General features: G+C 39.9%; 1 protein-coding gene across 4 annotated transcripts; it reads left to right on the top strand.

Annotated features, from left to right (window-relative positions):
- Nucleotides 1-1,244: 1,244 nt before the first annotated feature.
- Nucleotides 1,245-23,977, top strand: eps8a (EGFR pathway substrate 8a, signaling adaptor). 4 transcript variants are annotated; one of them, XM_087786927.1, is made up of 23 exons: nt 1,245-1,426; nt 11,163-11,235; nt 11,639-11,700; nt 13,809-13,876; nt 14,066-14,227; nt 14,384-14,533; nt 14,801-14,883; nt 14,956-15,092; nt 15,721-15,797; nt 16,346-16,472; nt 16,540-16,628; nt 16,697-16,771; nt 16,841-16,989; nt 17,098-17,266; nt 17,334-17,461; nt 17,819-17,930; nt 18,031-18,171; nt 18,244-18,279; nt 18,780-18,803; nt 19,001-19,232; nt 19,344-19,527; nt 19,596-19,728; nt 22,340-23,977. In XM_087786927.1, the coding sequence occupies exons 2-23, from the start codon at nt 11,186-11,188 to the stop codon at nt 22,448-22,450; spliced, it is 2,499 nt and encodes an 832-aa protein (XP_087643053.1). In that variant the 5' UTR covers nt 1,245-1,426; nt 11,163-11,185; the 3' UTR covers nt 22,451-23,977. The 4 variants fall into 4 exon arrangements, 3 of the variants coding, with proteins under 3 accessions (XP_087643053.1, XP_087643052.1, XP_087643051.1); XR_015710752.1 differs by lacking the exons at nt 18,244-18,279; nt 18,780-18,803 and having other exon boundaries at nt 19,596-20,463; nt 22,340-22,443; XM_087786926.1 differs by lacking the exons at nt 18,244-18,279; nt 18,780-18,803 and having other exon boundaries at nt 15,724-15,797.

Here is a 23,977-nt window from a genome sequence, read left to right as displayed (position 1 = left end):
TCTTGATCAATGGGTGGGAAATTAAACTTCCTTAAAGATAACATTATTTACTGGCACTGTTTGAGTGAAACAATATTTCAGCAGGAAAAACAAGATAATAAAATCCAATAAATGAAAGAAGTAGAATTGTTTTTGACAATGGCAATATGACTAAAATTGACTGTTTGTTAGACATACAGGATCATCTTTCCTAAATTATTTTTAGGGAACCAATAAAAACAATCGCAGGTTTCACTTGCTGGAATTGATTTCTGAGTGAAAGTGCACTTGAAAATGTGACAAAATAAATCACATTTTGTGAAGCTCAAACATTCAATTTTGATCTAATTCCTTTTAACCTTAAGAAACAAATACATATATACTATTGCTTAAATATAAAGAAATCAATATGTATTAGTATTTATAGAGCGCTTTTCTAGACCAGGGTCACAAAGCGCTTAAACAATCAAAAAATACCCAATAAAATAAATACTTAAAAGATCAAGACACAAGACAAACGCAAGAGTCCCAGAAAATCAAGGAAAAGCACAAATAAAAATGTATTTTCTTGAAGGAGTCAGTAGATCCATCAAACACAGAGGGAGAGCCAGATCGTTCCAAAGCTTAGGAGCAACAGCCTGAAGGAACCGTGTTCAGGAACCATCAGTAGATTCTGATCCACAGACCTCAGAGCCCCAGCTGGGGTGTAAGGCTGGATCAGATCAGTGATGTAAGGAGGAGTCTGACCATGAATTGATCTAAAAGTAAGAACCAGAATTTTAAAATTGATCCTGAAAGAAACTGGCAGCCAGGGAAGAGATTTAATGATCGGAGAAATGTGAGTTCTTCTACTAGAGCAGGTCAGAATTCACGCTGCAGAGTTTTGTATCAACTGCAGGCGAGACAGATCCTTCTTGTTAAGACATATGTGAGATAATAAATTATTGGGAAGATAAATAGTTCTTATACAAAATGTTTCGTTAATTAATTAATAATGAAAGTATTTGGCTTAAACAGTAAACAAATATACATTACATATATAACAGCTAAATGGAAAATGATTAACTGCTGATCTCATCGAAATAAGGCAAAGGGCGCACTTTACCCCGTTCTAGTTATTAACCTCAATAAATAGAAGTGATGGACTGTGTTTAATAATTTCCCCTCCCTCACAGGAAGTGAGTAATAGTGGAGTGTGCCTGTAAGTCGTAGCTGAGGGAATATTATATCCGTCAGTCAACACTCGGGGTTAAACTGCACGCAGGTCTCCCGCTGCTGCTCCACAAAGTCAAGTGTACTTTCTACCGAGGCTGCAGCGGCTCACGGTCCGTTTCTCACCCGAATTCAAGGCGTGTTTCTCGGATGTAAGACGTCGCTGAGAGGACCTCTGGAGCGGAGAGAGCTGCGGTTCGTGCCATGTTTCAATGAGGACTCGTCTCAGCTGCAGGTGAGGCGGAACGGTTTGGACAGAATTGACGTGTTTTTTTTTGTTGTCGCTTCTTAAAACTACGTGTAAATAAAATTGTTAAAATAAAACTAACAGTTTTCACGGACACGCGCTGCTGAAGGCAACTTGACCCGCCGTCGCGTGAAAACTGAGCTGCTTCACCAGACTTCATTGGTAGAAAAAATGGTTCAAAAGAATTCGCATTCGGAATCCTTTTTGTAGAAAAACACGGTAGTTTAAAATGTATTATTTCAGTATTGGTACTTCGGTGCGCTTGCATTGCTCCATCAGTCCAGTATCCAAATGATATTTGAGTGACGTGTCAAATCTGTTGGGCTTTTTTTTCAAATATATTTGTCACATTTATTTAAAAAAATATCTTCAAAATTAATATCGCATTTATCAGAATGTATATTCTGAATGTTACTTCCAGGTGTGGTAGGAGAGCAGGAATGTGAGTAGAGTTGTGATGCTGGTCGTTCACTTGAAAACCAGGTGAGGACCAGGACGTGTTCGTGTCTTCATGGTTTGACCTCGGAACCACGAGTCCAGGCGGGAGAGAACGGAGGATCCGTCTCACCCTCGCAGGTACACGAGCTCACCGGGCTCTGACCCGCCCCGCGAGCTCTTTTGTTCGGCCTGAATGGAGCCGGTGTCGGAGGAGATAGCAGGGCTCGGTATTGTTCCAGGCGGGGTGACATGAAGGTCTCCCGCAGTCATTGTATCTGCTTTTGTCGGTCCCGCTATCTCCAGCTGGACTGACGTGTGGGGCGGTTCTAGCGGGAGGATGGTGTTTGGACCGGGTAAACATGGGGGCCAATAAAACGATCAGGATGGAACCGTGAACGAGGGACAGATGTCTGCTTCTCCAACATGACCCATCTCTGGTTCTGTTTCATATCCTGCAGGATGATATTAAACCTGCTGAGACTACTATTGTTATCATGTTTATTTGCATTTCATGGCTGGAGGATTGTTAAAATGTGACCACTGTGTCCAAGATATTCAAAATATATATGCAGATATTTTTCAGGTTTTCATCACCAGCACAGACTCTATCCTTCTATCTCCCAGTCAAGTTTGTCAAATGAATTCCTCAGGTCTGAGTTGCGACTCTACTGAGATGTTGGTGCTCCTGCTTCAGACGGCTTGAGCGAGAGCGACAGGTGTTTTCCGTTGGGTTTCTACTCCGAGTCTCTGCTGTATGACAGATCCAATTTAAACCAGTATGTATTATTGATTGGGTTCGTCTGCTACTTGAGATTGAAAATGGAAGCTTTTGCAACTAAGGCTCAAACTTCTCTTGTGGAACTATGTATTATCGAATGGATCTCAGAGTATCTAGATGTTTTTAATGCATAAGTTTCTGTTCCTGTACGTGATCAAGACTTGATACTGTAGGGATTTTTCTGAAGAAAAACGAATGATTGACAAAGACGTTGAACATCAGAATAATTCGTCACTCGTTGGCAGGTGTTCTTTGCTCTGTAGGTTGTTTATGTATTTCTTCTGTAAGAAAACAGTTTGGAGTGGAAATTTAGCAAAACTTAAACTCACGTTAAGTATTATGTGTAATGTATTTTTTTCTTCTTTTTGTTAGAATAGATCTAACCGTATCGATACCAGTATAGAACATTTTTACAGATACCCAACCTTACTCGCACCTCGCTCCAACAAGACTTGACAGCATTGGAGACTGAGGCTCCTTACCCACAATGCTCTGACTTTAGTGGCAAAACTTTATCCAAGTGTGGTACCTGCAGTAGAGTTAGTTACTTTAGTTCATTCATTCATTTTCTACCACTTTATCCCTTATCCCAGTATCATAGGTCAGAGGCAGGGGGACACCCTGGACAGGACGCCAGTCTGTCGCAGGGCACACACGAAGACAGACAACCATTCACACACACACTCATATCTATGGACAATTTCCCCAAGTTCTTGATCAACCTCTGTATGTTTTTGGACTGTGGGAGGAAACCGGAGTGCCAGGAGTAAACCCGCGCAACACAGGGAGAAGTTACTTTAGCTGGCATCATAAAATACATGAATTAATACAAACAATTAATGATGATGGGATGTTTTGATTAATGTTGTGGCGTTCTCCAGTTCCATCTGGATCAATGGATAATTTGAGGGATCCGTTGAGACCAGAGCTAGTTCTCTTCTTTGTTTACTCTGCATGTTGTTGAAGAGAGAGATCCTTCACCTGTTGTCTGATTTACCGATGGATTGTTCTCATTGCAGAATTGCTACCGTAATGACTGTCATACGAGTGCAAAGACCCACTCGTCTGCCTTCAGGTGGGGCTTGATTCTCATCTATAGGATAAACTCTTGAGTGATCGTAAATAAAGGCTTAAGTTAATCATCAAATGAGTGACTTGACTTGCATGTGATGTGTTCAGGGTCAGTGAAACTCAGTTTTTCTCAATTGACAGCATTGTTTACAGACCCTTGAACAACCTTCGCCCCTTGTTTGTCGTCCCAACTCTTCCCTACAAGTGTGTGTGCCAGATAGTGGAGGGTTGAAGTCCACAGCTGCATCATGGGAAATGTCTCCGTCGCTGCTCCCTGGAGGACTGAAGCACTATTTCTGGGTATTTTCCTCCCTTCAGGCCTCTATTAAATAAAGAAAACGTGGTCCCTTATCTAATCTGAGACTATGACTTGGAAGTTCCCACACCCGAGAGGTGAATCAGAGTTCCAATCTTCATATAAAATACTTAAAACACGTTCACGCCCAAAGTGGCTCAGGCGTGTTTCCTCGTCCTCTGATGCTCTCAGGTAAAGTTCAGCTCATCAGGTTAAGTTTCAGTCAGTGATGACGGGCGTCTCCGGCTCTGTTTGCCTTCTTAAGTTGTTACCGTGACGACACAGTGATGTCACCTCATCTGCCAGATGCTGCTTTTACCTTTACCTAGTGACATTATGGGATGATTGACACAGGAAACCGTATCTGTGTAGACTTTTCTGGTCTCAAGTTTCAGTTACTCATTCTAACTTCCATTCAATTTCCAAGGGTGTCCATCATACATTAAACTACATTAATAATGATAATACAGACAACAGTTACTGAAGAATGAAGAATGACAAGGATAATGGTATTAATTACAAAAACAACACAATCAAAATCAACAAAGAAAAACAAAAAGAAAACACTTACCACGATATATATATTAGCAACAATATTAATTATGATACCAACATAATTATTGTCACAGATAAAGTAAATGATGTAAATAAAATAGTCAATAATGATTAAGAAATAAATATTATTTTGTAGGTAAGTGTAGGATATGTTTTGTCAAAAACCTAAAATCCATGTGAACTGAAAACATTAGATTTAAATACACAAACCAACAACAAACCCGAGATACTGAACAAGAATTTAACTTTAGGAGTGCAGAAATATTCAAAGCAGAATTTACTTGTAACTAGACAATGGAAATAAAGCATCAAAAGGAGAAAGAGGAAGTCTGATAAGTTCAGATAAAACTCTGCCGAACAATATATTCTAAAAATGATCTTGACCTTGATATAAAATATTTGTATGGTTCTCATCACATGACCACAGGCTCTGTTTTGAGACTGACGGTGTCAACAAAGTTTGGATAAAATGATCTCGATACAAGTTAGATTTTCCCTTAGTGAGGTTACACTGACATTTGAGTTTTTAGTTTTCAGACACACTTAGAAAAGTCTCAAGTATTCCAGGCGATCATATAAAACCTCTTCATCCTGTCTCGCTGCAGTTATTCTGAGCCGACCGAGGAGCTTAATGTCAGCGTTTTCTCTGCCACCTGTTAGATCCCGAATAAGCCCCGCCCACTGATAGCATGTGGCTAATTGGAGATAATCTCATCAGTCTGGCAGCAAACACAGGAGATGAGCTCCAGCGAGAGTTTGTGGACTTGATTTCAGGTAGGACTTGAAGAATTTGATGTTTTCACAATGTCGCTGAGTTGACAGATTAGCAAACTAGTGTTTTACTTGGACAGTTTTGGATTAGGATGTCGATGCCAGTTTCACCTGTGGTGTGAGGATTGTGCCGGATTTACTCCTGCAGCGACTTCCACATAAAGAGTTGAGGTTCGTCTGCATAAAGACCGAGTCAGTCGTGGGTTCAAACATTTACCTTCTAGGGCACATCTGCTTACTAAGACTTTATTGCAGAGTGGATTGATTTGAAAACATATGTGCTGCTGTCTTCAACTGTATGATTTAAACAACTTGGATGATGTCATAACCTCCTCCAAGCTGTAGCTCCACAATAACAAATGAGAACATAGGAGAGCTTGTTGAGACAGATGTTGATCTTATTGGGAATATATTGATACAAAGTCTTTGGCTCTTGGATTTTTTTCTCTCTTTTTTTTTCTATCTAAGTTTACATTTCAATTATCTAAACAAAGTCACTGATAATGTCAAAAAACTTTAAAGTACACGTGTCGGTCCTGTAGTAATGCTGGACAGCTAGACCGTTCTTTAGTATAGTTCTTTTACATGTTAACAATAGAGAGTCAACCAAGATGCCAGAGACAATTTGGTCACAATTATTTACTCAAATACATGCCTCCAGTGAATTACTAATGTTTTAAAGCACGTGGACCAGGTATGCAGTATAGACTACATGCAGTATTGACATTGAATAGAAAGTAATATAACTATGAATCAAATATTTTACATTTCCATTAAATTTCTTCTTAGATTTTTCTTGGAAAGTAAATGTTGGATCCAAATATTACACTTTGGTTTTCTGTCGATCATATGATTTTTCAACTTTTCTAACTGCCAGGTGTTGTGAACACAGGCGTTTGCTGCTCATTTTTATCTAGTCCACGACTGTTGTGTAGTGATGACTTTATGGAAGATGGATGATGATCAGAATCGAAGAACTGGCTTTTCAAAGAACCAAATCTAGTTGCAAGAGTCGCAGCAACAATGACCAAAAACACTGGTTTTGTGTGAAGGTTCTATTGCATACAGAACACAGGTATAATCAACTATGTGTGGACAGGGACTAACTTGCTTTACTTGTCCTTCTGTTCAGGCCTTGCATTTGTACTTCATAGTTTTGAGTCAGTATGAGTGATGTAGCATTGGTTGTAGTATTAAAAGTTGTCACAGAGCAAAGACCTCCGCTTAGCCTTTCATTTTGTCATTTCCATCTGAGGTTTTTTTTAACCTAATTTTACGTTTACGATATAAATCCTGAAGAAATCTTAAAAATATTTTCAACCGTGACCATTTGCCAATATTAACTGAATATGTAATTGGAATCTGTTCATGATTTTGAGTTATATTGACTAACTCCCTTTGCTGAGATGTATCCTAAAAATAACGTTAGCGTGGCAAGGTTCTTATTTTCACAATGACATCAGGTTAAAAAGGACAAAAACGCTTAACGTTGGTCAATGATACGGTCGTAGAAATGGTGACCTGTGGACGCCGTGATCGTAATGTGGAACACTACTATGTAGGTTAGTCCGCCACTTGGCCTTGATGGCGTTGAAAATCAGAGCAGCCAGAGCGGCAAATTAATCGGCGAACAAGATGCTCTCATTATCGCAGCCACCATCGATCTCTGATAGCAGTTTCCACAGCGGATCACATCTTCTGCCAGGGCTCGAGGGAACTCGTCTACACGCGTGTGACGTTTAACACATGCATGGATCGAGAAGCATTTGGGCTGCGAACGGATCGGGTGGTTAATTCAAGCATTGCAGTGATAAATATGTCACGATCGTCCGTCATTAACAGGAAAAACGTATCAGTTTATGAAAAATCGGGCAGTTTTGATCAGATGATTTAGGCTTCCTCAGCCAAAAGTTCCCGTCAGTACTTTTCTTGTCTATTCCCAGCAGGGTCAGTGCTGGCTGACTGCCATATCCTTTTTTAAGTTTCATGGAGAAGAACCAGCATGTAACCCTCAGTGTTGCCAAACCATTTTAACAAGCAGTTTTCACATTTTCATAGACGGGATGCATGAATTTTTAAATGTATCTGTCCTTAATTTGATATTCCAATTTGTTTTAGAGATTTATATAATGTATTATCTTCACAAACCTCAAGATAAAGGTGGGTGGTCAATTAAATCTAACCCTAACTGCAACTTGTCCTCTTCTTGACAAATTTCTATTTACAATGACACTGAAAACATGTATTCTGCAAGTTGCAACTAAACAGTTTTTAGACATGTTTTTTTCCCCAGAAGTTCTAAAATGTATTTGACACAAAGGGCATAGATTTTACAGAATGTCCCGCTTCATGCAAATGAGGTAAAGGTGACATTTAGGTGGACAATGAACCAGGGTGTGTACAGGATGAGGTCATGGTTTTCTTCCGTGTGGACTGGGAAGCTGGATGTATAGGCAGTGACACTAAAGTAAGGTGACGCCGTAGAAGAGTGAAGAAGTGAAGTTGTTACTCACACAAGTGTGATGCCAGCTGGTAGAGCTTCCTGATGGAGTTCAGTATTTTCCCCTCATGTATGAGTTTGATTTGATTCTGTAACCTCCTTTCTTTGGCCATGAACCAACACAATTCCTGCATTGAGGAAGTTATGCAAATCCTCGTTTTAAAAACTTTGATCAATCCACTATTTGAAAGTTTCCTCTTCAAGCTGAAAAACAGAAACAGAAAAAAAAAAATCATAATTTATAGTGCAAAATAACACTTTCTTACAAGTTTTTCACTGCCATGACCTTGTAAGTTTTTCTTCAGGAACACAATGTTAAGTGTTGATCATCGTAACCGAAAGACAAATCATCTTTCGATACTCAGTACAACTGATTCACTTCGATCGGTGCCACATTGAAACAAAACCACAGAAAATATCCAGTTATTGTCCACTGCTGCTTCATTATACAATACAGACCAACGGTTTGGACACACCCTATTATTCAATGTGTTTTCTATATTCTTTTGGCTATTTAGATCGTAGATTATCACTGAAGGCATCATAACTATGAATGAATACATGAGGAATTATGTAAACACAATCAAGAGGTTTTCACCTGACATGGTTTTCACTTCACTGGTGTGTCTTGTCTGGGTTACTTTGTTTAATTTCCTGACTTTATAATGGAGTTGGGGACATCAGTTGTGTTGTGCAGAAGTCAGGTTGAAACTGCCTTATTTGACAAATGTTAGAATTTATATTATGACAAGAGCCAATCAGCTAAATCGAGAGAAACCAGTGACCATCATTACTTTAAGAAACAAAGCCAGACAAAAACTTTGAAAGAGCCTTTCATGTGTGTCCAAACCTCTGTCCTGTACTGTATGTTTATCCGAGAAAGAAGGTGACATGCTGGTTCAAAGCCTGTGTCTCTTCCTGACGCGACTGAGATAATTGGTGCAGATCGCCTTTGTCTGATGACATCTGACCCTGATGCGTGCCACTGTAATGTCTGGACAAAGCGGTGCAGGAGCTGATCAAGAACATCAGCATGGCGGATTGAGGAGAGGATTAGCCTGCGTGTGCACCACATGGATTCCAATCTTCTTATCCATCGGCTTTTCTTTCCTCTCACTGCTGAGGCGCTTTGTTTCTTGCTCTAACAACAAACCTGCGTCTGCCTCCTTACTTTTGGTTTCAGTTGCCCGACTGGTCATAGTGACTGCAGACACATTTACAATACCAATGCACGTTTACTCCTAAACCTTCGTTATTAATTTTGTGTTGTAGGATTGAGCGGCCTGCTGGTCTTACTCTTGTTATACCCGCAACATGGTTTTGAGTGTTGAGCGTAACCTTTGACCCCGGCGCAGGTGAATCCGTAATTTTTTAATAATTTGTTTTAATTCTATATATAAAAAAAACGGATTTAAATCAAATGTTTAACACTAAACACTTGAAATGATAATGGTGTGGTTTGGACTTGAGTTGGATGACTGTCTTTAAGGATCCATGACACAGCCACTTGTTCCTACAAAACTATTTCCTGTCTGTAAACCTTAGGTGAAGACTTGTAAATATTAACTTGCTGTTGTGATTTTGATTAGTCTTAGTCATTAAAAAGACACTATATTCTTCCTGGAGTCTTTCCCAGTTACCTGGGGCAGGGACCGAGGGACTAAGCAGAAGAATACAGAGGTCAAAGCTCACTAATCACTGTAAGTCAAGAAGGATATAGTTTGAGGCGAGGGAGAGGAAACTAAGATGGGTGTGACATTTGTTGTTATGTTTATACATAAACTGACAGTACATAGTCCCTGCTTTAGAGCAATTATTAGCTTTCAACTTTTGCTTGAATTTATTGGTATAATCAAGCTAAAGGATTTCCAATCATTCAAGCAGAAAGCGGGTCATTTCCAAAACAATAATTCTCTGGGATTGAGGAAGTGAATCTGCTGCTGATAGGACTCCTCCTCGGACAAACACTGATAACGGGCCGATGACTTCATATCCTCTTCAAATGAGCTTTTTTATCGCTCAGTGTCTAATGTTTTCTTTCTGCACGTCTTGAAATGAGGTGCACATCATTTTCTCTTTTTTTTAAGTGCTCAACTGTCTATGCTGGTCTTTAAAGCCTAATGATGATACCTTGGTGTGACTGTCAGTAAGTAATTTATATTTGTAGAGCGCTTTTCCAGACCATGGTCACAAAGCGCTTAAACAATCAAAACTATCCCAAATAAAATATATACTTAAAAGGTCAAGACAACACCGAGAACCACACAGGAGTCTCAGAAAATCAGGGGAAACATTACAAAAGAAAAAGAAACCGTGATGGATCTGAAACTGCTCTATACAATTTGTTGTGATAACAACTCTTAAGATTTGAAGCTGTGATTATTATGTACAACTTGATATTATATCAAATAATTTAAAACTATGTATTCAGTGTTTTTAAGGTTTATGAGTTCCAGCTAATCGGACGTGTTCTTTAAATGAACTCTGCTTCCTCCCTCATCGTCGCCTGGCAGGCCACTACTCCAGCTCTGTGTGTTGTTGTTATGGATACAGGGAGCAAAATGGAGGCTGGCTGAATTAAACATGAAGGGAAACTGGGAGCGTGTGGGAAAAGTAATCACACGACTGGACTGTACATACAGTGTGGTGGCTGTGCCGGGCTCTGGTGAGCTGCTCTTTAACTTGAGCTGAAGGCCTGTGCAGAGGGTTAATGACTAGTTAATGAGTCCCGCGGTATCAAGTGTTACTAGTTGATGATTTTTTGACTCTAGCGTTGCTTCGTTATCGTGTACGTTGGTAAAACTTTCTTCGGTAAATTGACATTAATTTACATCCTTAAGATATTATTTTCCTTCTTGTTAATATGTTTTTTTTAGTAGTTTAATAATGTTTCTCTTTAGATAATTTATTGAACAAAAGCCTTTGAGTCAGTTGCTAACCCTTTTAAAAGTTTAACAAGCCATTGCAAACCCAGGTTTATTAATCAATAATAAAGTATTACTTAAGAAACTATTAGTACGATTTCAACATTAGCATTTTGTGATGGCTCACTCATGTTTTGCAACTGTTGTAATTGATGTATTTTGAATTTTTTATGAGTCCTGTTTTTTTTTTTTCTCTTAAATTCCAATGAAAATATTCCAGTTCTCACAGTAATGCTAATTGTACCAGCGAACACCATTCCAACCGGAAACATCTCTTTATCCATTTGTCATTTCAAGTAACTTGACCCTTCGTTTTTGGGAAGAAGTAAAATATAATGGACATATTCAAGTTGGTTATTTACAAATAATTAATTAAATTATTTTTCTTCCAGCTGACGATTCTGAGTGAAAAGTGATGAACGGCTTTGAAACTCCAAGTTTTGTCTCCTCCATCTACCAAAGCAAGTGAGTCCAGCATTCTTTGTTGTTATGCATTTAAATCAGTATTTTGATGAAATGATTTACAGGTGACACTGACATGGATTACATTTTTATCAAACTGTAACATCAAGAGGTGTCACTGCAGTTGTGTATCTGATATAAACTAATCAATCATTGTCACAAGTTGACCTAAAAACCTGGCAGCCTGAAGGCCGAACCTCCTGCTGCTCGCTGCGTCAGTTTAGTACCAGCAACAGCAAGAGCGGGTAGAGGTCAGTGATCCGGGAACAGATCAATGAAGCATATTGAGACCAAATCCAGATTCTGGACGGGATCCAGGGTTGTATCTCTCTTTAGAGGATTCCTGCCTCTGAACACGTTGGTGTATTCTCTTTGATCTGCTCCTGACTATGTTTGTGTTTTGCAGCGGCCACGATGTTCAGGAAGCTTTCAAGCAGAAAGCCAAGTCTGGTGCCAAATCTCTCTATGGTGAGTCAACGTGCCTCACCTGAGACTGGAAGGAACACTTTCATCTGAAGCACATCCTGCTTTATCGTAGTGAATTTAGTACAACACTGGAGAGGATGATCTCTTGCTGGAGCAATAGATGATTTGCAGCTAGACATGTGTAATTGGGAGGAGGCCCCAGGGCAGACCTATTTGAGAGTCTACCTGATATCGACATTAGTGACTCATGTGAACATAAGTAAAATGTCTTAATTTACACCATTATTCCATCCATTTTCCACTGCTTATCCGATCAAGTACCAGTTCTAGTTCGATTCCTCCTTGAATGACTGACACCCTGAGAAGAAAACAAATTTAGTTTCTTGTATTTAGTTTCTAGTCTGAGACTATAGATGAGAATAGGTGGGACAATTTGCCCAGATCTGTCTTTACCAGAACAGGGCTATAGGGACCTCATAACAGCGGTCTATTTTTGAGTTATCGTTCCCTCTCTTGAAAACAAGGCCAGAAGAACTCCTCCACCTGGGGTAGAGTCTCACCTCCAAACCTGAGCAACACACCACCATTTTCTAACGAACAAAAATATTAGCCTTAAAAAACAGCATCAATAATTAAAGAACAATAATAAAAAGCAATAATGGATTAATATTGCCCCTTTGGCAGTTGTAGTTTAGGTCTTCAAAAACAACAACAAAGGTTATGAACCAAAGTCATTCAACAAGTGTTTTTATTGATAATCGATTAGCAAAAGTAACGACGTCATGATACCGGTGCTACACGTGATTTTACCCAAAATTATTGTCCAACATTTGCTGTATATATTTATAATTGAGTTCTAAAGATATAATTAACAATGAAAGCAGGTGGCAGTACTATAACTGCTCCCACAACACTGCAGAAGCTAAGAAGACCACCCTGTTGCTCTCATTCTACCATATTGAGTGACAAATCCCTTTAAAAGTTGATGGATCCAGATAATAATTAACCAACAAAAGTTAATCATCAGTTTCTTGTCCAGTTATTAACATTACAGCTAATGCCAATAACAATAAGGCTGAAACATGGTAATAAATAACTTGTATTAAAGATAAATGTTGTGTCTTGGTGGCTTGAAATAATTTTTGAGGACCTCAATTGTACTTTTTACAGCTTTCTGTTAAAACGCGGTAAAATCATGAAAGCAATGACACGGCTCTTAGTTATGTGATGTAGTTCAACTTGTTTCCTTCTGGAAACTGCTCGCTGGTGGTGTGTAAACCGCCATCTGTGCTGTGTTCTGGTCAGCATGTGATTGTTTTCATCCTCGCAGGATCAGAAGAAGTCTATTTCCTTCGTTCCTCTTCCAAACATAAAAAGAAAAGTCAAAGTGAGAGTGTGTGTGTGTTTTGCATGTTCCCTGACTTGATGTGGTTTTCTCATCTGATTTTTGAGCATATTTATTCAGAAGTTACAAACGGGCGTGATGTTTCAGTGAGGTTGCCATGGAAACACTTCTACTGAAGTGAAGGCCTAATGTTACACATTGTAAGAGATGTTCTCTAAGACAGTTTGTTTAGCTGTTTCTCAAACATATTAGACAAACGTACTTGATGTACAGATCTCAGACAAAACATCTGACAAGATGTCATCAGGCAATAATTAAATGCTTCCAGTATTCTGTTGTGTCGGAGCGACACTTGGGTATATCAGCTCTGATTCAAACCATAACAACAAAGTCATACTAAAGCTCACGCTAGCATGTCCATCTTTTGCACACGTTTATTACTCACCCATGGAGAACATCTTCCAATAATAGGAAAATCATTTGGATCACTATCATCTAGTTCTGCTCTGGTTTGAATCTGTCAAGCAGATGGCTTCACTTTAATGCATAAAGGGCTTTTTCTTTTTTAAAGGTTTTGAAGGAGTCTGCTTTTAATTGGCTTTACCTTTTTTTTTCTTTTTCTTTTTCAAGTTAACAATAACACAAGGAAATCACCCAGAGCGAAGAATAATGCGTTTAGGCAGATGTTTGCTGTGTGAAGTTTTTTCTTTGTGTGTGTGAATGTTTTCTCTTTCACATGTCATTCTAAATACATACATTTCTGCTTTCTCTTGATCCATCATTCGAATTTTTTTTTTTTTTCCAGAAAATCGAAAGTATTTCACTAAAACCAGCATCAACAGTCTGACGGACACGTCGCTCTACCATGTGGAGGTGAGTCGGTTATTAACACGGCTAAAGTTAAAGATTCAGGACACTTTGACTAATCTCTCTACATTAATAATTTGTTGGTGTCACTTCTCCTGCAATATTTAGGATTTATGGTCACTTTGTTGCCTCCCATGTCTGATGCTCTATAACTAACAAAGTGGTCTACCTAACTGAGTCCTGTCTCTTCTCCAGCACCTGACCACCTTCGTGCTGGACCGCAAGGATGGCATGATCACAGTGGACGATGGGATCCGCCGGCTGCGTCTGCTGGACGCCAAAGGGAAAGTCTGGACGCAGGAGATGATGCTGCAGGTTGAGGAGAAGAGTGTGTGCCTCATCGACCAGGAGACCAAGGTTGGACGGGTCTTCTAGAACATGACTCGGCAGAAATGTGTCGCATGTTTAATTTTACCATGTTGACAGACCAGGATGGTGGTGTCGATAATATTGTTTTTTTTTCAACCACTCAGTGTTCATCTCAATCCAGTTTTCCTGTGTTTGCTGATTCAGAACGAGCTGGAGAACTTCCCCATCGGGATAGTGCAGCACTGTCAGGCGGTGATGAATGCCTGCAGCTATGACTCCATCTTGGCCCTGGTGTGTAAGGAGTCGGGTCAGATCAAAGCAGACCTGCACCTCTTCCAGTGTGACCACATCAAGGTGAGTTGTGTGAAGAAAGTATGTGGCACATATGCAGCCATCAGGATGAGGAAATACACCCTCTTTCTCCAACTCTGCTTGTGTATCAGGCGCCCTCTGGTGGTTAGAAAAATAATAATAATGGCAGGTCTAAGACTTGCTGAAGTTAAATGTGTATTGATCGGATCCATATAAAAATAATGACTATAATTGGCTTATATCCTCAAACTACTTCATCTAGCAGTATTTCCATCACTGTCCAACATCATCATCTTGACTCTCGTGCAGGCAAATCTGATCCAAGCAGACATAGAAAGTGCCATGGTTGATGCCAAAGGAGGGAAAGTGAAGAAGAGACCAGAAGCGCTCAAGTAAGAGTCGATCAGATCAATCTCTGGTCACTGAAGTCACTGGGCTCATTGATGTGGTCATCCTCTGTATAGGATGATACTGAAAAGTGACGGAATCATCCCTCCGCCCCCGGCCGCTCCAGCACCGGAACCTCCCGAATCTCCAGGTCAGCTAGACGTCAGGAGCCGAGCGGCGGCCTGGTCAGCCTGGACCAACGAGCAGCAGGAGTGTTAGTTACAGTTATCGTTACTCGGACCATGTCAAGCACAATCTTTACGTACAGACCCTCTCTCATATGGAGTCAGAGCTGCAGGCATGCATCACTGCCAGAGCTATTTTAAAATGTATTTATTTAACTAAAATAATTGGTTTTATTTATCTTCTTGTCCCTCTCTGGGTTATTTGTGTAGTTATTTAGTATTTGTGTAGTTATCAGAAAAGATCATTTTTTTTTTAATTTAATTTCTTACGTCAATAGTTGTGTATTTCATTTATAACCTCGATGATCTTCATCTTGTTGAACTATTAAAATGTTAATATTTCAAATTTATTTAGCTTACTTACTGACTTACTTAATCTTTTAATATTTTCTTGATTGGTGCTCATTTTCATTTACTATATTTACTAAAAAGAACTCTCACTGATGTCATACAAAGGCATGGCTATTTAGCCTACATTTCCCATGATGCAATTCCACACCTCTCCTAATCCTACTGTCATTTACATTTAAGTTACGTCATCATCTTCATCACAGTTGTTCCTCTGGGGGCAGCAAACCATCTTTTATTCACTTGCAACTAGAGGAAGCGGCAACAAGTCGAGGCATCATTCTGAGATATTTTTTTTGTTTTTGTCAGCAGATGACAAACGGAGAGCGTCGCTGGAGGTGGACGGGTCGGTGGAGATGGCTGCTGCACGAATCGACAGAGAAGTGGTGAGTCTGTGTCGGTACTGTACGAAGGGAGTTGATTGAAAGTTGAAAAAAACATGTTGCATACAAGCAGGCGATATGTGGCTGAGAGGGATGATGGGAAGTTTAAGAATTTAAAACCTCAAATCGATGGGATGTCATTGTAAAAGCAGAGAGATCTTTGTTTACTGGTCTGGGAGCAGCAGCAGCAGCAGCATGCCTCCACGGTTGGTAGCAGCAGCTCAAGCAGAAAGGATTTAAGCTGATTGTAGAGCGGTTTTGTTTGAAAGTAATCAGAGTTTGGAGGCTCGGAGGAGAAAATCTGCTTATATAAAAGCATGAAATTGTCAGAGAACTGGACTCTGGTTTCAAGTGTAATCAGTTTCAACTTGCTTGTGTGTGCCACAAGCAAACCGCAAATGATGCTTCTGAAGGTCTACCTACACCAGCGCTTCCCCTGACCATGTCCTTACTAGATCCCAGAACTCAAATTCAGATACTCTAGTTCTATTATTCTGTGTCGCATTTTGTTGTTCTATAGTTCTTTTGCTAACTTTGTCTCATTCTGGCAGCAAATCCTGAACCACATCCTGGACGATATCGAGTTCTTCATCACCAAACTGCAGAAAGTTTCCGAGGCATTTAATGAGCTTTCCAAAAGGAAAAAGGTCAAGAAGGGCAAAAAGAAAATGCCAGGAGGTGAGATCATAAACGGTACTTCTTCCACGTTTATAAACTAATCCGTTGCTGGGTCACTCTCCAACAGAGGGCGTGCTGACCCTGCGATCCAAACCTCCACCTGAGGACGAGTTTGTAGACTGTCTGCAGAAGTTCAAATATGCCTTTAATCAGTTGGTGAGTCAACCTGACGATGATGATGATGATGATGATAAAAGAGTGCTTACAGCTGCTCTTCTGTACAGGGCAAGTTGAAACTTCACATTCAGAACCCAAGCGCCGATGACCTGCTGCACTTTCTCTTCACGCCGCTAAGAATGGTCACCAGTTCAATTCTTCTCCTTGTGATGATATTCAATTTACTCTCATTTCCATGATCCGTTCTCCAGGTGATCCAGGCGTCTGGCAGCGTAGAACTTGCTCGCAGTGTGGTGGTTCCTCTGCTGACCAGAGAGGCCATCGACTTCCTACACGGAGCTGGAACAGCAGAAGAGCGCCACCTTTGGGTCACCCTTGGAGATGGATGGACCAAATGCAGGTGAAAAATATTTTGTATTATGTGAATCTTATTAAATGGATGCTGATCCAATCACCTACAACTATTTTCTTCTGCACATTTAGTGACGTTTTAACTAAATCTGCGCAGGTTGGAATGGCCCAAAGATCACTACTTCCCTCACTGTGTGCTGAAATTTCGAGACGGCTGGGAGCCTCCACTGTTGCCAGTATCGACACCATCCCGCAAGCGTGAGGTGACCCAGCTGGCAGAGAGTCTGGCCAATGGTGAAGTCCAACATCAGGAGGCGCAGATGGAGGTGCAGAAAGTTTTGTTGTCATATCAACACTAATGGATCTCAAAGCTAACACTCTGCCTCTGTGCAGCGGTCGGCCATGAAGTTCCCCACGGACGGGTACGCGGTCAACAACGCCACCTACAATCGCATGCAGATGTTGGACCAGGATGCCGCCGCAGACGCCATTAGGCAGGCTGTCAACCGCCATGCTGACCGGTAACTTTGAGGTCACATGAAAACCGTGCAGAATTGATCCCACTTCCATGAATCTCAAATTTCTTATCTTGTGTGAAGTTTTGTTTTCTTCACTTACTCTTGATATTTTTCATTTTCACTTTTCCTTTTGGAGGAAGTCGGGACCGTTCTCCACGGCCCAGATCAAGTTTCATTTGTACTAATAATAATAATCCATGATTAAATAGATGGAATCCATATAAAGAGGGACATTTGTAATGCTTACTTTACTATTACTACATATAATTTCCCCTCACAATGTTAAAAAAAATATTTTTTGTTTCATCATCATAAATATGCTGCTTCAGTCAATGTGTGAAAAGTGTTTCTCTATTTCAGAGGTTTTGAGAGTGAAATCAGGAATGAGCCAAAACTTTTTGCCAAATCCAAGTACGACTTTGTAGCAAGAAACAACACCGAGCTGTCAGTCCTGAAGGATGAGGTTGTTGAGGTGAATGACCGTCTCTACCTTTTTCTTTTTGAACCCATTCCATTTGTCTAAATCATTGAACTTTTTTTTACTCTTACCTTCTCACACCCATCTTCATCAGGTCCTTGATGACAAGAAACAATGGTGGAAAGTCCGAAACGGAGCGGGGGGGTTCGGTTACGTGCCAAACAACATCCTAGAGCTGACGCAAGCCGTGGACATGACGGGCCGGGGTGAAGGCGTTTACAGTCACACCATCCAGGTACAGTGCACTGCTCCTCACATGTCGCATGATCCCTCGTAATGTTCTCACCGAGTTTCTTCTGCTTAAAAGCTCATGATGCCAAAGAAGGAGTTTGAGTTGTTCAAGGTAGGATGGTAGCAGCTGCTAGGTTTGAGAGTGCTTAAAGTGCTTTTTAAAGGAACAGTCTTCGATGATGCTTCTTTGATAATGTAAAGACTGCATATTTTGAGGATGTCATCATTTTTCTGCGGTCAAAAAAACATCACATCTTTTTACTTAAAAAAAAAAATTTTTTTGTTTCTGTGGATTACATTGTCTTTCCTTGTGAGTATAATTTCTAAATATATTTAATCTGGGAAAAAACAATTGCGATGCTCAAGTGTAATAAAGGAAACGTTAGGAAAAAAACTCTTCCTCTGTCAAGTGCATATGCAACTTGACATGCTAACAGTTAGCAGGACGTTGCTCAGACTGTTCCCTTAAAATTATTTTGGCGTGAAGACGTGTAAGTATACTAGAAGTGTAGACACAGTAGGTTTGGTTCTTTGTGCTGCTGTGGTTAGAAGAAACATCTCTACATTTCACACGTCACACCTTTTGTTTTGTGCTCCGCTTCATGTTGGCAGCAATTGCTGGGAGAACTTAACCAGGTAAACGACGACGAGTGGTTATTTTCCAAGTGAATATTTCTTTCTTAAGTTATACAGAACTAAAATAAATGTAGCCGTTTTTTATTGTGTTGATCTCCGATACATACTTTGTGTATGGATCTTCGTGTATGGATCCGAGACCTATTTGGTATTGTGGAATCATCTCGATCCAAGTTTACATCTGTGACCTCCAACAGAAACAGACGACCAGGGCGGATCCATTCCCCAGTAAACCTGCAGCGACACCCATGCCTCCAGCCCCCACGCCGCCTCCCGCGGCGCCCGCCAGACTCCCCACTCCACCGCTACCACCGCCGGCCGCTGAGCCCGTCAGGCAGCCCATAAGCAGCATGAGTCGCAAGAACAGCACCACGTCCGGCGACGTCACCATGAGGGAGAACCACAATCCCAAACCTGCCCTCGCCAACCGTGAGTCCGCCGGCTGCCATATTTCTGACCTAAAGTCACCAATAATTGTACTTGACTGAAACGGTGTCTCCAACCTTCAGTTAACACTTCCTGTCGATTCATGTCCTGCAGGTCGAAAGTCCAACATGGAGGAAGTTCAGGATGAGCTGATTCACCGACTGACCATTGGCCGCAGCACTCAGAAGAAGCTTCCGCTACCAAGTCGTGGTGCGGGTCTACCAGCAGTTAGCGTCACGTACGACTCGTCCTCCGACGATGTTCGAAGCTGGTTGGAGGCCAAAGGTTTCAGTCCAGTGTGAGTTTGAGTTTCACTCACGGTGTCGTTCAAGAAGTGCATCATGTAATGTTCGGTTTACTCCTCAGCACCATCAGCAGCCTTGGCGTCCTCACCGGAGCTCAGCTCTTCTCCCTCAACAAAGAGGAGCTGAAGACCGTTTGTCCCGACGATGGCGCTCGCGTCTTTAGTCAGGTGACCGTCCAGAAGGCAGCGCTGGAGGTGAGTGAACCCGCACAAGTTCTCAAACAAAACCATTTTTCCTCAAAGAATATTGCTCTATGGTATTGAGCAGATAGTTAGCCATCAGTGATAAGAGCATAACTGCATCAGTCCAAGTATCCAAACACACTGATTCTTGGGCATTTGTCAGAACACACTGATTGTACCAAAGCTAAGCTAATGTATGAGCTAATAAGATACAGATAAAACGACATCAAGGAGTCTTTTTTTTTTTTTTTTTACTTGAATGTTGGTGAACAGTGAGTTTGAACACTATTAATATTTGTTACTTTCCTTCTTTTTCTTTGGTCAATTAGTTACTTCAAAGGTCACTGCTCTTTTCTGGCCTTGCCTAGCAACTTCATTTGGTAATGAGCCTCTAATGTGACGTTAAATTCTCAATATTTCGTTCCCTTTATCCCCAATTATCCAATTGTTTTCACCCTCTTTTCTGAGCCCTGCATGCCCCCTCTGGCTGCATCTTTTAAAAAAAACATTTTTTTCAATCCAAAAGGAGCGGAATTATGATGCAAAGCTTGCATCTTTTCAAACACGTGACAGTGGAAAATATGAATAATACCAAGTGTCCAGCATATTTAGCTCACCTTCAAGCCCATTTCACTTGGTTCCTCTGCAGACCTGTTGAGGGTCTCTGTCTGGTCTGTGGTGTTTTTCTCCACCTGCAGGTCTACTTCTGACCCCCTTATGATCTTCTGACTCGGTTCAGTCCCTCAGGTATTGCCTTCATCAGCCAAGACTCCGGCCTGGTGGTCAGATTTAAAGCATCACTCATCCACAATAAGCAGTCACTTGCTGACCAATACAATCAATGATCATTCCAACCAAAAGACAACATTCATTTTCATGACATTTCCATTTTTAAGTCTGACCAACAGGGCCGTCTTATTCAGGTCTAGCAACAACTTTAAAATAGCACCACTGTTTGCTTGTCCAACCAGAAACCCAGAATGACCCTTGTCACCTCCCACCCGTGACCCCACAAACCCTGATAGAATCCTGTACAAAAGGCTGCAACTGTATTAACAAGTGTTTTGCGTGCTAGCTTAGCTTTGATTAGCAGTTAGCATTAGTTATGTTTCCCATGTTGCACCTTCACCATAAAGAGTGTGTTTTGTACAATGTGTGATATTCACATTTTGAAATTATATTCATCCAATGTACATGCTAAAGAATTTGTACAAACTGAATTACAAAAAAATGGTCAGCCTAGTTTCTTTCTTTCTTGATTATTAGCCCAATATCTTAAATCCAGAAGTTTATTGAAAGTTGAATACTTATGTTTTAAAAGTTTTAAAACCTACACGGTATACGTTCAGTCAACACATATGCAGACCGTAAACATGTTAAGATGTTCTTTATTGTTAAAAAGCTGTTTTAAAATCTATTGTACTTTAATTATTGTCCACTAATATTTGATGAAAACATATTTAAAGTTAAAGAAAAAAAACAAGAAACCTTTTGGTACACGTTACCACAAAAGTAGTTGTTCCTTTCATCAATAGTGACAATAATTGTCATTAATATAATTAATTTAATTCACAATATTGAATGGGCTGTATTATTTCCATGGTTTCAGATAAAACTAATGTATAGCTAATTAAATGTACAAAATGGATTACGATTAAACGTTAATATCGATATTGTACAAAACCGTGGATATCATGTCAGTTTAAGTGGGCTGTTAAGTGACGTTTGTGACAGTGATATTTAGAAGTGTGAACGTTTTAGACAATAAAGGTTTCTTTTGGAAATTGATGCTTCTCTGAAGATGGTGAGTAACTCAAATGTTTTAATGTGGTTCAGCTATTATTAAACAGAAGGTGGTTTGACCAAGACTTTTGTTAAATTGTTAACCATCCAACATGGATATAAACATTTAAGAAAAGTGACTTTGTCTACAATTTCTTGAACTCTTCTAAGATGGCTAAGCATGAGCTGGTGAATGAGATCTTTGTTGAACCACATTTTTGTAGTCTAAGTGCATGCTGTTTTTACCCAGCATGCACCCTGACTCTCAGCTGATTGTAGAAATGCTTGTGCTTTTCACAGCTCACAGCAGATGCCAAGCGCTTATTGGGATGTGTGGAGGTGTTCGCTGTGGTGGTGGGAGGGAATATTGGGGCTATATTCATCTTCAAAATCAACCCAAGATAGTTTTGAAGATTGATCATACAATTGGAATGTTTATGCTGAAGACGGTAGGGTGATGTTTATTTTTGTAGTCTATTAACTTAACGAATAGGTAAGATGATAACTCAAAAACAGTTTTTAACAGAACATTATTTAATAGAAGGAAATAAAAATAATGGGACAAGGAACAGATCATCTGCGTTTTTCGCCTAAGATTGTGTGTAATTACTAGTATAATTAATTCATGTAAGTTCAATATTAGTGGGTAAAAAAAACCTTTTATATTGTCGTTGATTATTGGCTTTGTGCACCTTTTAAACAGGTGTTTTTTTGGGGGGTAACAAAAACAATGTTTTGTGTAGCGGCACCTCCACATCACGTCTCACAAGCTTGCTGAGCTTCACTGGCTTCTGGTTGCGTTGTGTGAAGCTCACCCAGTCTCTTTTGCTCTTCTCCGCAGAGGAGTTCAGGCTCCGAGCTGCAGGAGATCATGAGGCGGCGGCAGGAGAAACTGGCCGCCAACACTTCCGATTCTGGGGTGGAGTCTTTTGACGAAGGCAGCGCCCACTGATGCCCCCAAAGTTCCTCCTTTCCTGCCCGCCTGACTGTCTCTGCCCGTCTCTACGTCCTCAGGCAGCGGCTGATCGCGCAGAGTTCGTGGAGATCATGCGGCGCAGACAAGAACTCCTCAGTTCGTCTCCGTAGAAACCGGCCAGAATGTTCCGCCATGTTTGCCTGAAGTTCAAAAGACTGTTAGTGTGAATGTGAAGAGGAATGTAAAGCGTGTCTTTTGTTACATTTCAGTCACTGCTTCACAAATAAAAGTACAATTATTATTGAAAAAAAAAAAAATACAGGACAAATATGTAAAAACTGTGAAATTAACATGACAGCGACCTATTCATGTTACATAGTTTATATTTTGGCAGTCTTGATTTCAAACTTACAAGAGGGATGGAGACTTTATGAACCCTGATATCTAAAGATGCCAGTCTTAATTAATTTAATGTTCTCTTGATGGTGAGAGTCCCAGAACTAGCCTTTAGTCCTTGCATATTAGAATAGTAATGTTTCATAAATTATTTAGAGAAAAAAAAAACAAAGATTAATATATGATAAATGTTTTAAGTAATTTATTCATACGAAAATTGAATCTTACAGTATTTTAAATGTGTTTTTTAATTTTAAAACAAATGACTTGAATGTGACAACATTTCTAAACTAAACTTTGTGTGAAAACATAAAAGATTAATATAAGATTTCTTGATAGAAGTTTTTAAAGAAATGCTGATAAATAAAATAGTTTCCTTGAATGAACTGAAACAGACAGACCAGTTTTATACATGTTGGAGAATAATGTGGATGATGTTTTGAAGGAGACTAAATCGTTGCCGGGATCATTTTAAACATTAGCCAACTTTTACAAACCATAATCCCTCAACATGTATTTTGTTTAAGATCTTTTTATAATCATTAACCGACTTAGACGTAAGAAGCTAAAAGAATATTTGCTACATTAGCCGTACTTGTCGAGAAGAAAACTAGAAAACACATGAGCTGTAGTTTTAGTTGATCTGAAAATGGATCATTACAAAGAACAGACATGCTTTGTCGAAGCTAATGCTAACGCTAACTCATACGCGCTGATGTTATTCGCTTGTTAGTGATTGACATGTAAATACAAATATAACTTGTAAATACTTTCATAAAAAAAAAAATGTTTATAACCATTTTAGCTGCTGGGCTATTGTCAACTATTTTAAATTAAATAATGCAATATTACTTTAACTTGGTTTTAGGGTTTTGATTTCTAAAACGACGAGGGTTTTTATTTAATGAAGATGCAAGTACATGAGATTGTTTTGTTCAGAAAAGGTTACACAAATATGGTTTCATCGGAGGAAGCGCACCAGTTTGGTTTTGTTCATGCGGGACATGGATTTGAAACTTGGTTGAGATCAACTGAAGCTCAATGTTGCTGAATGAATCACGTGTTCTAGACGCCAATAACAGAGTATTTTACACATTTGTATGTCGATAGTTATCATGGTGCCTTTTTTCCATTTACATACAATCTTCAATAAAACATTTGAAAATG

This window comes from Callionymus lyra, chromosome 3 (genome assembly GCF_982586985.1).
Source record: "Callionymus lyra chromosome 3, fCalLyr1.hap1.1, whole genome shotgun sequence".
In the NCBI taxonomy this organism is placed as follows: Eukaryota; Metazoa; Chordata; class Actinopteri; order Syngnathiformes; family Callionymidae; genus Callionymus; species Callionymus lyra.
Note: the sequence above shows the minus strand (reverse complement) of the source record. Positions and strands in the feature narration are given on the sequence as shown.